At 39.9% G+C, this 11,294-nt stretch overlaps 2 protein-coding genes across 4 annotated transcripts; one reads left to right on the forward strand and one right to left on the reverse strand.

Moving 5' to 3' along the window:
- The first annotated feature begins 877 nt into the window (after positions 1-877).
- Positions 878-4,362, forward strand: LOC140003763 (uncharacterized). 2 transcript variants are annotated; one of them, XR_011815738.1, is made up of 5 exons: positions 878-1,314; positions 1,777-1,939; positions 2,633-2,832; positions 3,489-3,661; positions 3,989-4,362. XR_011815738.1 is itself a non-coding variant. In XM_072052370.1 (4 exons), the coding sequence occupies exons 1-3, from the start codon at positions 1,171-1,173 to the stop codon at positions 2,824-2,826; spliced, it is 501 nt and encodes a 166-aa protein (XP_071908471.1). In that variant the 5' UTR covers positions 883-1,170; the 3' UTR covers positions 2,827-2,832; positions 3,989-4,362. The 2 variants fall into 2 exon arrangements, 1 of the variants encoding a protein (XP_071908471.1); XM_072052370.1 differs by lacking the exon at positions 3,489-3,661 and having other exon boundaries at positions 883-1,314.
- A 1,756-nt stretch (positions 4,363-6,118) lies between these two features.
- LOC113693985 (B3 domain-containing protein At2g36080-like) lies at positions 6,119-10,796 on the reverse strand. 2 transcript variants are annotated; one of them, XM_027212804.2, is made up of 3 exons: positions 9,526-10,796; positions 8,639-8,874; positions 6,119-6,880 (listed from the first exon to the last, which is right to left on the reverse strand). In XM_027212804.2, the coding sequence occupies exons 1-3, from the start codon at positions 10,409-10,411 to the stop codon at positions 6,830-6,832; spliced, it is 1,173 nt and encodes a 390-aa protein (XP_027068605.1). In that variant the 5' UTR covers positions 10,412-10,796; the 3' UTR covers positions 6,119-6,829. The 2 variants fall into 2 exon arrangements, with proteins under 2 accessions (XP_027068605.1, XP_027068604.1); XM_027212803.2 differs by having other exon boundaries at positions 8,639-8,877; positions 9,526-10,795.
- Positions 10,797-11,294: the final 498 nt, after the last annotated feature.

Here is an 11,294-nt window from a genome sequence, read left to right on the forward strand (position 1 = left end):
CAGCCCGGGAACTTTTCTGAACGAGGACGATGCCTTTGGTGCAAGGCACTACTATTGCAACGGGGGCGGAACCTGGTTGGTTAAACATGAGATGGTACAATCAACTTAACCAATTATTATATATTTTAAAGCAAATCTTGCTTGGATACATTTCAAAGCAATTGCAAAATCTTTAACAGTGTGTAATATCATGCAGCAAAGTGTCATAATGGAATCCATTTTGAAACATTGCGTGATCTTTCAAAATTATGATTAGATTACTACATATAATCTTTCTCTCATCATTTTGATTGACTCGTACGAAGATGTTTGGATAGCAGATTCTTTTTAAATAATATTTCGCTCGCATCATGAACACAATTTTCAACCCATTTTTTTATATTTTTAATCATCTTTTTATTTTTCATACATCACATCACAAAAAGTGCTACAGTAATTATTCCAAATAATATTCTATCCAACAAACATGTTTTTTCTTTTCTTTTGAAATAAAAAAAAGAAGTTTTTCTTTAATGTGCAGTTGAGTAAAGCAATTTATCTTCCCTGTCGTGGGTCCCATTTATGTAGTATGGTAAATCTCTGAGAATTCTAATGTTTGAAATAAAAGATATGTAGCTTTTAAAACCCCATGGATGTAAATGTACCCTTGCATGTTTAAACACCAAAACACATTATTTTGTTTTGGATTGAGATGATTTCAAATAAAATAATTTACTTCACAAATTTCAATCACTTTTTTATCTTTTCAATCATCTTTCATTTCACATACATTACATCATAAAAAATATTACAGTAAATATCTCAAATAAATCATCCAAATAAACTCCTATTCAAACAAACATTTCTGGCAAGAGAAGACGTAACAAAGAAAACACGTTTTTCCGAAGCCAAACTCAGAGTTCACATATACAAGCGAAAAACGCGACCGGACAACCGTTTCAAACTGGAAAAACGCTTTTTCTTGGTCCATTTCGTTCCTTTAGGTTTTTAGCAGTGTCCCGTCTATTGTGCTCATCTTGTTCGACAGAATGCCTCAGTGAAAACACATTCCTGTTTCTGTCAGGGTTAGAAACAGTAACGCTAGGATTTCTTTATTGTCATCGATTTTACTTCGTTTTATGGAGGAAAAAAGTAGTCAGAGTGTGTTAATTAATTAGAGTGCTGGAGAAGATGGGAATAAAGCTAAAGGTGGTGTGCAGGAAAGTTTACGATTACGTCCGTTATGATCTAAAGGAGATTGCATTTCCTTCGTCTTTGCCCGACCCACCTCATATCAAAAAGCGCCGCAAACTCACTTGGAAAGAGCGTTTTCTTGTAAGTTTCTCTTTCTATCTAGTACTAGTATGCTATTGTACTCCACAATATATTTGTTTGTTTGTTTAACGGTCTTGATCTAAATGATATGCTTTTACCCAATGACGATTGTGAACACATTTTTGTACAATCCGTTGTTATCTTCTCTCGTTTGTGCGTCTTGTGCCAACAGTATCTTAAACATGAGAATCACTCAAGGTGTTGTTCTTGTTTAGTTAAGCGCAAATGCGGCCTCTGGAATTCTTCTGTAGTTGTTGTTGGGCCTGTTACAAGCTCGCGGCTTTGAAACTGCTTTATGACTTTTCTCATGTTGAGCTGACAAACTTCTTTTTTCTTTTGGGTGCAAATTTGTGAATTCAAAATTCATCTTAGCAACATAATGGATGTGAAAGAAATTAACTCCGAGTGCGATTTGCCTGTTGCATTTTAATTATTCTCTGCCAATATAAAATCGTTGATCAGGTGTTGAAGGAAGCTTCTAGACTCTATGCAGCAAGTTGGGTTAGGGATATTGGTCCTGAATTAAGGCCGAATGATTACAAGAAGAAGGTAGAGAATGATGATAAATTTGATGAAGAAAACAAGGTAAAAACAGAGAAAGAGCCCTCTACTCTTGAAGATCTTGGTAAGTCACTTAATGGTTCCCCTTTCTCATCACATCAATAGTTGTTGGTTAGAATGAAGTTTGCTGATTGGTTGGGTATGTTTGGCTTTCTTTAAGGTCATTTGGATTGAAAATGTAGTGGTGTACAGGGGATATCATGCGAAGAAAAGTAGAAAATTTGAATTACAATGTGAGTTGCACTGAGAGGGCCTCTTTCAAAAGTATTATCAGTTGCAAACATCAAACAGGGACACACTTCAAGGGTACATTGTATTCATACTAGGAATCAATCTAGAGACTTTTAATTGATATTTGTTGTTCTGTATGTACAATGCATTCATTATCACGCACACAGAGACACATGGAGAATTTGTACAGGAGATGGAAATAACTTGCATAAGCCAACTTTATACAAATTTTTTATTAACATGTGCTCGTATGGCATGAGCATCACATTTTGGTTTAGTAGCATTAGCCTGCCTATTAAACTTTCATGGTTAATTTAAGATAAAATAAGATAAAATCAGCTTAACTTTCAAATGGTTTGAAGTTGTATCATCCGGTTAAGTTCAAATGGCACACCAGGCTGACAACTTTTGACACACACCCCTGGCTTAGACTATTTCTTTCTTTGGGTGATCATCTTGTTGATTAAATTGTTATAGGATCAATCTATTTTCTTACCAAATTCTGATACACTATTTCTGTTAATAGCTGTTGCTGCAAGAGGTGGCATGGAAACGCTAAGACCAGCATTGCAGCGAGTGTATATGACAAGAGCATCTGCATATAGAGATGCACTGAAAAGTTTTATAGAGGGTTATCAGGAAGGTGTACAACAAGTCATGGAGAAGAGAGATTCTGCATCTCAATCAGAAGAAGGCACTCCAAAAAGGCCTACAACATAATCATTGGTAATGCTTTTTCTGAGAATATATTTTAGTTGCTTCGGTATTAGACTGCTATAATTATGTGCAAATGCCTAAAAGGTACAAGATGAAGATATTGATTTCGGTTTAATAATTTGGTAATGGGAAAGGAAAATCTACAATCATCAAATGTCTTCGCATCAGTGTTTCTTGTTTTATGTTCACTCATATTTTCAACTTTAATATAACAGAACTTTACGATTAACGAGTATTTGGTTTGTATTAATTTAATTGATGTTATAGTATATTGTACAGACTTCGATGACTGCTTTCTTGTGTACAAATAATACTTCTCTGGTTATAGACATGAAAAGAGAGAGAAGATTCTTTTTCGTTAGCTTGCTAAGTTGAAAACTGTTGGTGTCCTACCTGTAGAAGAGATTTTCTGAGACAAAGATCAGATAACCATAACTTCTTGTTGAATTTTCTTCTGAAGATGTGTCATTTATTTTATGTGTTCTTTGATTTTGTAACTGATTATTAAATGAATGCGAAATGGCAATTAATGACATTGAGATGAGATGCCATATGGTAACCAGCTTGAATTTCAGGTAAAGAGGGCATGGGCCCTATTATCTGGTGATTGCATTGGGTTTCTTAAATGAGGAAATGAATTTGGGCTCTTTTATTTGGTTTGTTAGGTCTCTATGCCAAGCTTCACGTATGAAACTCAAGTTCCAATATTTTTGTCAAGCAGCAAACTGCATGTAGAATGGCTTCTGTACCTGATGGACCCATCTGTGAGCTGTTTGTGGGCTCTCTCTAGGTGGTTGTTTTAGGGCTATAACCTATGAGATTTGATGGATTTACTCAGGTACCTCAAGCATGCGGGTCTTCCTTTAAGACACATGATGTTGATCTCCTCTTCTTCATGGTTAAGAGTCGTATATGTAGCTTCGTATTAGATTCTTTTGTGCAAAGGCTTCAGGATCGTTTCACATTCCACATGAGCCATCAATGTAGTTCATAAGAAATTGATTCATTCTCCTCTGAAGATGCACCCGTTCTTTATTGATTACCTGTAAACGCTATGGGAACATTTTCTGAGCTCTTGAATCTTTGCAAATTCTTTCTTATGGTTAAGTCAATGAAATTGTTTTCTTCCCAATGTTAATGGAAGTGGGTCCTTTCTGCTTGTCAGGTGCAAAACTTGGAGAAGTTGAAGTTGGCTCTAGAATCTCAAAAGGCAAAAAGTACGAGGCCAACAAAGGCCAAGTTAGAGGGGAAAAATGTTCACATGCTTTTGCACAAGTATTCCTGTACTTGGACATGAATGCTTGAGATATTGTTGCTGAAGCAGTTTCCTTACGTTGTAATTAAAATCACTATTTTAAAGCCCATGGGCCTTTGGGGAGCCTGCCGCTTGCTGGGCACACTACTGGTTGGTAACCTTCGCAAGCAGATGTCAATGGATTCCTCCATTGTCTTAATTCTTTTGGATGCACGTAATCACGTGAAAATCCCTGAGACAATGTAATTCTTCCTCACTTGGCAGTTTTCATTTTCCTCTTCTAACTGGTGACCTTTTCATTTCTACGAAACGGCTAGTGTATTAAGTTAACAATTCAGCCTTATGCCTTTGCTTCATGTGATGCTGATGCATAGCTAGGTCAAGATTTTGACTGACAGTTCCCTTCTGTTAGGTGCATTTTTGAAGACATCAGCTGAGTTTCTGCTGGGGAGGGGGGTGTGGGCGAATCATGCTCAGCCGGAATGAGTAAATTAGTCCCACAAACCCTCCTTCCCGACCCACTGGCAAAACAAAAAGAGAGAGAGAGAGAGAGAGCGAGGCGCGCTGTATTTATAGTCAGTTCGATAATTTGATTTGCTTTGAACGTGATCGTAAGTTCCCACGCTTACGTATTTTTCTCAGTTCCTTTGTTTCTTTCTACCGTATTGGCTGGAGGATGATGGGTGCTCGAGGAGGCTGTTCCCAAGTTTACACGTTCAATTCTGATTTTGACGGAACCTTGCAGCAATCTTTTAGTTCTCTCAGGCGTGGTTGAAGTTTATCGGAGATGAGACTGAAGAATAGCCATGATGTGACCTGATATTGTCTTTTATTATTTTCTTCCATGACTAATACCAAGAAGTATCAGCAACGGACTGACAGGTGACTGCAAAGTGAAAAAAAGATTTTTTTGGTAAAAAAAATATTAAGGTGAATTTGATTCCGATTATTATCACGGTCAGAACATTGTTTGTCTATGAGACTCTTAAGTACCTCGTAGAGGTAGGTCAGAACATTGTCCACGAGACTCTTAAGTACTTCATAGAGATAGAAATTCTTATAAATCGACCATCAATATAGTTATCACATTGACAGCATGATTTAAACTCACATTTTTTTTGTACGAAAATAGTATATTCTTACCAACAGATCCAACTCAGTGTTGGCTTCGTAGTAGAGAGCTGGTCTTGTGGAACTGTTATAGAGCAATTTGTTTGTAGTTTATGCATCAACTTGTCTTTGTAGGAGTGAAACAGCAAAGCATGCTGAATAATTGAAGTGAGTTTCTCCGCTTTTGGTTAGGTTAGAATAATGGCTGTCCCCACGCCACGCAATTGAAATGGAGGAGGGGTTGATGCCCACCGCAATATTATCAAGAATTTTACAATACCATTTGGATTGGGCGTTTTTATATATTTACGAAAAATATTTTAAAAAAAATTAAAAAGATAATCGAAAAGTATATTTATGAAATATATTTAAAAAAAAAAATTGTAAAAAATCACAATCCAAACAGGAGAAATGCTCGAGATCTAAGTAGACAATAGCTGAAGTATCGATTTTACATTTTAGTCGAGAAGTTTAATAAAACATATAATATGCATCCATTGTGTCCGTAATGATTTAAAGTGGAAATTACAGGGCTTGGTTGAAACTGAAAGCTGCTTCTGGTGGGCTTCAATGAACCTCCTCGGTGAACCCTTTTCCTGAGCAAGAGCACTTTGGAGGATGAATGAGGACGTGCAAATGACAGAAACGGTGCAGATGCGCGGATGATGCTAATCTTTCAAAGCATTGCGTGGTGTCTTTACTCTTCAGTATACTCTGATCTATCTCGCAATAGAATTTCGGTGTCAACGCGCGGCTTTCAGTTTTCAACTTTCTTCTGAGGGCTAGTTTTAGCTCCAGTGCTGCGTTGTCTGCTCTACCAACAATTTTCAGTGATGGTGAATATAATGCAGACTGTAAACACCTCTTCATTTTTGTCTAAAAATTTCGACATTCTGATGAATGCAGATTTAGGATGAATAAGAGAAGAGATGAACCCTCAAACATGCACCGGTGAGTTAGCATTAGTATTAGTATCGATCGAGTTTCACCTCAGAGGAAGAGAAATCAACAGTCAACCTACTGGTGCTATTTGCTGCACCGGTGAAGCTGCTGCAAAATCCCATCCTTTCACCACTTTACCCACCCATCATCTCCGGCTATGATGATGATGAAGCCTGCGAAACATGTTCAGGCCGTATCTCAACAGTAGCAAAATAGCAAAAAACCTATGCATATATATTTTATACTAGTAGATTCTTGATTTAACGACCCGCATTCTTCAATTTGGGTCAAGGCTACAGCTGTTCAATATTTCTTATGTGGGCCCCCTGGTCGCCTCCGGTGAGTCCATTCCGCTTTGGCCATTACCTCTACTGAGGTCTCTTTCAAGCTTCAATTTTCAACTTCTCCATTGCATGCGCTTTCTCTTCTCACCCTCTGGTTTGGGTTGGGACAGTTTGGTAAGCCATTCAGCCATTGCCATGCCACCTTTTTCTGGTTAGAGAAAGTTGGCAGAATATCCGGGATCTCCCTTAGCTCTCTTTTTCTTTTTTCTTCTTTTTTTTTTTTTTTTTTTTTTGGTTTTTTCAGTCTCTCCATTAATTTTTTCCCCACTTTTTTGGTTTCCAAACTACATATTATTTTCCCTTGAAGTTCCAAGTCGCCCAAATGGTCAACCCTGGACGTCACATCCACAGATCTTTATCCCTGGCGATACCCCGTCTGGTTCATGTCACTTGAGAAATTGATATCCTGTTGCAGCAACCATATACACAGAGCTGTATAATTATTGCTTGTGAAAAATGATGGGCTGTTTGAGTTGAGCACACAAACTTGAAATTCATGGCCATCCATACAGGGATTTGGAGCCTCCGCAGTTTGACCAATTGGCCGCTCCAAATTGGATTGCCATCAATATATAATTCTCAAAATTTTAGGAAAAAAAAATAAATAAATCGAAGCCCAAATTCAGTGGGTAAAATTAGATGTCGCTTGACCTAAGCCGCCAACCATTATCTGCAACTGCAAGTACAACTGTAGACAGTCTCATCCTAACATACAAAATGTACTGTGCATTGTTGAGACTGGCGTCTCTTAATAGTCATCTATCCCGTATCATCCGGCCTTGCAAGTATAATACATTTAAAAAAAAAAAAAAAAAAGGCAAGTTTGTCGCCAAAAAAAAAAGAAAAAAGAAAAACCAAATTAATTAGTTTCGTCAGGTTAATTAAGGCTTGGTGAATAAAAAACCATACTACTATTTCATTTGACTACCAGAAATTAAAGATTTACCGACTGCTGCAATCAGTTTATATTATGCGGAGAACTACAAAAAAAAGCTAAGAATTGGCAATTTTCAAGGGGTGACAATTGTATAGGGAAGCAGCTGATGCTTTAGTGAACAGGATTCATGTGGGTTCTAAAATCGGCCGTGGGCTGGGAACACGACTAGCAAGTTGACAAGGGTGATGACCTTGCAGCAAAAAAAAAAAAAAAGAAGGTTGGCCTTTTCTTGGAACTAATAAATGTCTATCTTATACAGTAGCATGGGATTCAAGATTTTCAAAGTCGGCTAAGGACCACAAACCAAACCGGTTGATACACGATAGAGTGGGATAATAGGCACACCGATATTTAAAAAGATAATATGCCACTCTCGGTAAGGTATGGTATGGCTACTAAATAAATGCATTTTCCCCTGCAAAGTGTCCAGGTTTCACACGGTTCCTATCTCACACATATTCAATATATATATATATATATTGTTCTAGTCTAGAGGGGAGGAGGGAGGGGTGGGCGGTGCCGCCGGTGGGGCTTTGGCCTTTGGCCCTGGTAGACTTGACAGGAGTGGGTACGTAATATTTTTGGGGGTCAAGAAGCTGCGGGTAAATGTTGCGGATGCGTGTAGCTAGGACGGGTTGGGTGGGTGGGGGAAAGAGGACAGCAGAGGTTTCCCCAGTTGAGCAAGCTAACTCCAAATTGTGTGTTTCATTTCTTTTCATGACCGGTGGTGCCATGCATTTCAGTTCTTCCACAAATGAACATTACTTGTTCAACTGGACTACTTTTGTTTTGGGCGGTGAGGGGTACTAAGACCGCAAGAGACTTTTGACCACTTTCCTTGGTTTTATGACCAACCATTTCTGGTTTAACTAATCCTGATCCATCCTCTAGTTAGGCAGATACAGATTTTACACCTTTTTTTTTCCTTTTTCCTTTTCAATTTCTTTTCTTGGAGGGACTATAGAAAAACGTCCCTGATACATATATTATGTGTGCGTGGTGACAGTAGTAGTGTCTCATTAGGGGAAACAGCAAAATCATTATGGGAAATTGGACTGGTCATATATCTTTTACCCCTCCTACTCCTGCCCGATGCCTAGTCCCCTTGTTTCTTGGGTCTAACATCTCAAAACTTATAATTAAGCAAGCAATAAATAGTACTTACATGAATTTTTTTTTTTGGTTTAAAAAAAAAAAAAAAAGAAAGGATATGTGGGATTAGCGTACCATGTGATTGTGATGGTTAAAATAGGAATGATGAAGTCTGGGGTTGTAGGAGTGAAATTGGTAGTGGGGTTGATCCTGGGTCCATGTCGATGAAGCCTCAGGTGTTGTGGGTGGCTCGGAGGAGGTCTCGGAATCATGATCTGGTTGCTGCTGGCATTCTAGGTTTACACCAAACAACCTCAGTCTCTTGGAGTTGGCACTTGCTGCTGCTGTTGTCTGACTCTGCAACACTGCTGCTGCTATAATCATAACACGTGCGCTCATTAGCATCTGCTAGTACTAGGGTTATACTCATTTCACTCACTCCAGATAAAATGAACTCTCTCTCCCTCTCTGACGCTGGGTGGGGAGACAAAGTTGAAAAAACAATACATGTTGTATAAGCATATACAGTAGTGCAATGGCAATAAAGACACAGAGTAGAATTGTGCAAGAGTACCATCTTCATTTCAGTTACTGCAATGTGACAAAACTCGGGTTCTCTTGTCATCAGCCAAACCCAGACTACATCTGAATACTGACGACCATCTAACTTATAATATGTCTAACGTTACAAAACTTGAATTGCGTAGACATCACGGGTCATATTCGTCGTATATCATTGGGAAAAATAATCACCCCACCTTATTATTACCCATATAACTAGTCAACACATAGACTCGTATGCCAGATGGAAATGGAGTCAAGAAGAAGAAAATGTGGTAATGAAAAACATGTCAATCTCACGCCCCTTTAACGTGCGCCTGATAAAACCCAAGGGGCACAAAAATCCATGGCTAAAATATGCATGTCTACACATGGTAGTTAATGCAGAGAAGAAAGAAACAAAAAGAGAAGATAGGGTTCTAATTCTAATTGTGAAAATGCGGGTAGTAGGAAAATGATACCTGCACGAAGACAGTCGGGTTGGTATGGGAGGGCAGGCCCATGACCATGACCATGACCATCATCATGGTACTGCTGCAGCTGTTGTGGATAAGGATGATGCCCGGATGGAAAGTACACCCGGGTCCACCCACCTCCACCTCCACCTCCTCCGCCGCCCGACGTAGCTGGCTGAGCTTGAGCGGCTCCAGTACCCTCTTGACCACCTTGGCTTGGACCACCTGCTCTCCTTTTCCTCCACCCTATAAAAAGCCGGTCACCGTCTAGACGGTGCCGTTCGAACAGAACTACATCCCCCGCATCCAGCCGTTTCTCTTTCACGAAACGGCTCCAGCCCTTGGTCAATACGTAGCTCTGGCTGCTGTTCCAATAAGAATATCGAAACCGCCACCCCTTGCCGGACTCGTCCTCGAAACTCAGTAACAGCCCTTTCTCTCCTCCCGCCGAGTCATTGTTGCCGCCGCCGCTGAGAGGAAAATATTTCTCGGCGTGTTGCTTCGGGATGACGAGGCGGTTGAGCTTGCCGACGTCACTCGGGGTCAATGGCTTCTCGAACAAGGGCTCTTTGGGTACTATTTCCTTGTCTTCCTCTTGTTTGGTGATGATGCGGGCGTTGCTTTCCCTCTCATCCTCAATGGCAGTAGCTTCATCCTCCTCTTCGTTGTTTAGGTCGAAGCTGAAAGCTGCCGAATTATGCGGACTGTGGGCGGAGATTGGCCGGTAGAGGTGGGAATTGGGCCAAAAGGCGGCTGCGGTGGTGGTGGTGGTGGGCCTGGAGGGTGGAGTTTTTGCGGAGGAGGGTTCCATGGTATGGTGGTAGTGATGTTGTTGTTGAGGCCACCGGTAGTGTGTTTCTGGGAGGTCCGAAGAGAAGTGGTTGATGGACATCACGAAGATCGATAAATTTTAAAATAGAAGGCGAGAAGAAAGGAGAGAATGTGTTATGATTTTGTGAAAATCTTTGTAGTAGTAGGAGCAAGGCGGTGATGGATGATGCTAAGCAGAAGTAATGGGACTGAGAGAGAGAGAGAGAGAGAGGGTGGGTGTTTTGGGTTCGTGAGGGGGGACGCCGAGAGGCGTGATTTGATTATGGTTGGTTTTTGATGTGGGAACTATTCTTTCTATAGTATTTGAAGTACCCCCCAACCCCAAGAGATATACTACAATACTGTACTCCCAACTACTAAGTGACACTACTAGTACTGCGTGTTTTTGTGTGTTTGTTGTGTGTGTGAGTGTGAATACGAGAGAGAGAGAGAGAGAGGGGGGGGGGCTTGGGATGCACTTGGGATGGGATTGTTGGGGGGGGAGGAATATCATATCGTCGTCGTCGTCGTCCGGTCGTCGTCATCATCATCATCATGGTAATTCATGTACATGCGTATGCAGAAGTACGAGAGTACTTTTCAAGGTTTTGCGTGATGAGAAAATCATCAATCATTATATTCAGTGCAAAATTTATATGGTCGGTACTTTTGCCGATTCAGTATTATAAGTATTAGTAAGATTTAATAAGAAGAAGAGCATCAGGATGGAAAAACGGGACTACTGAAATTGGCAGCAGAACACGTAGCGCGGTTGATGAATCTTTGAGAAAGAAGAGAGAGAGATTCTCCACTACCGTACCACCACCCCAGGGGTGAACAATAATAAATACTACATTATTACATCATCGAGTCTTGAGAAAAAGGAGGGGAAAAAAAAATATATATACTGTATGATGCTAATAAGTAATAACACACACACCCATGTTACCATGCTGATGGATTGA

Source organism: Coffea arabica, chromosome 6c, assembly GCF_036785885.1.
Source record: "Coffea arabica cultivar ET-39 chromosome 6c, Coffea Arabica ET-39 HiFi, whole genome shotgun sequence".
Classification (NCBI taxonomy): domain Eukaryota; kingdom Viridiplantae; phylum Streptophyta; class Magnoliopsida; order Gentianales; family Rubiaceae; genus Coffea; species Coffea arabica.

Coding starts and splice junctions, on each gene's coding strand:
- LOC113693985 (XM_027212803.2), bottom strand. CDS start 10,411: ATGTCCATCAACCACTTCTCTTCGGACCTCCCAGAAACACACTACCGG. Junction 8,878..9,525: donor ACCCGACTGTCTTCGTGCAG/GTATCATTTTCC, acceptor TTATGATTATAG/CAGCAGCAGTGTTGCAGAGT. Junction 6,881..8,638: donor TTAACCATCACAATCACATG/GTACGCTAATCC, acceptor TTGCTGCAACAG/GATATCAATTTCTCAAGTGA.
- LOC140003763 (XM_072052370.1), top strand. CDS start 1,171: ATGGGAATAAAGCTAAAGGTGGTGTGCAGGAAAGTTTACGATTACGTC. Junction 1,315..1,776: donor CTTGGAAAGAGCGTTTTCTT/GTAAGTTTCTCT, acceptor ATCGTTGATCAG/GTGTTGAAGGAAGCTTCTAG. Junction 1,940..2,632: donor CTCTACTCTTGAAGATCTTG/GTAAGTCACTTA, acceptor TTCTGTTAATAG/CTGTTGCTGCAAGAGGTGGC.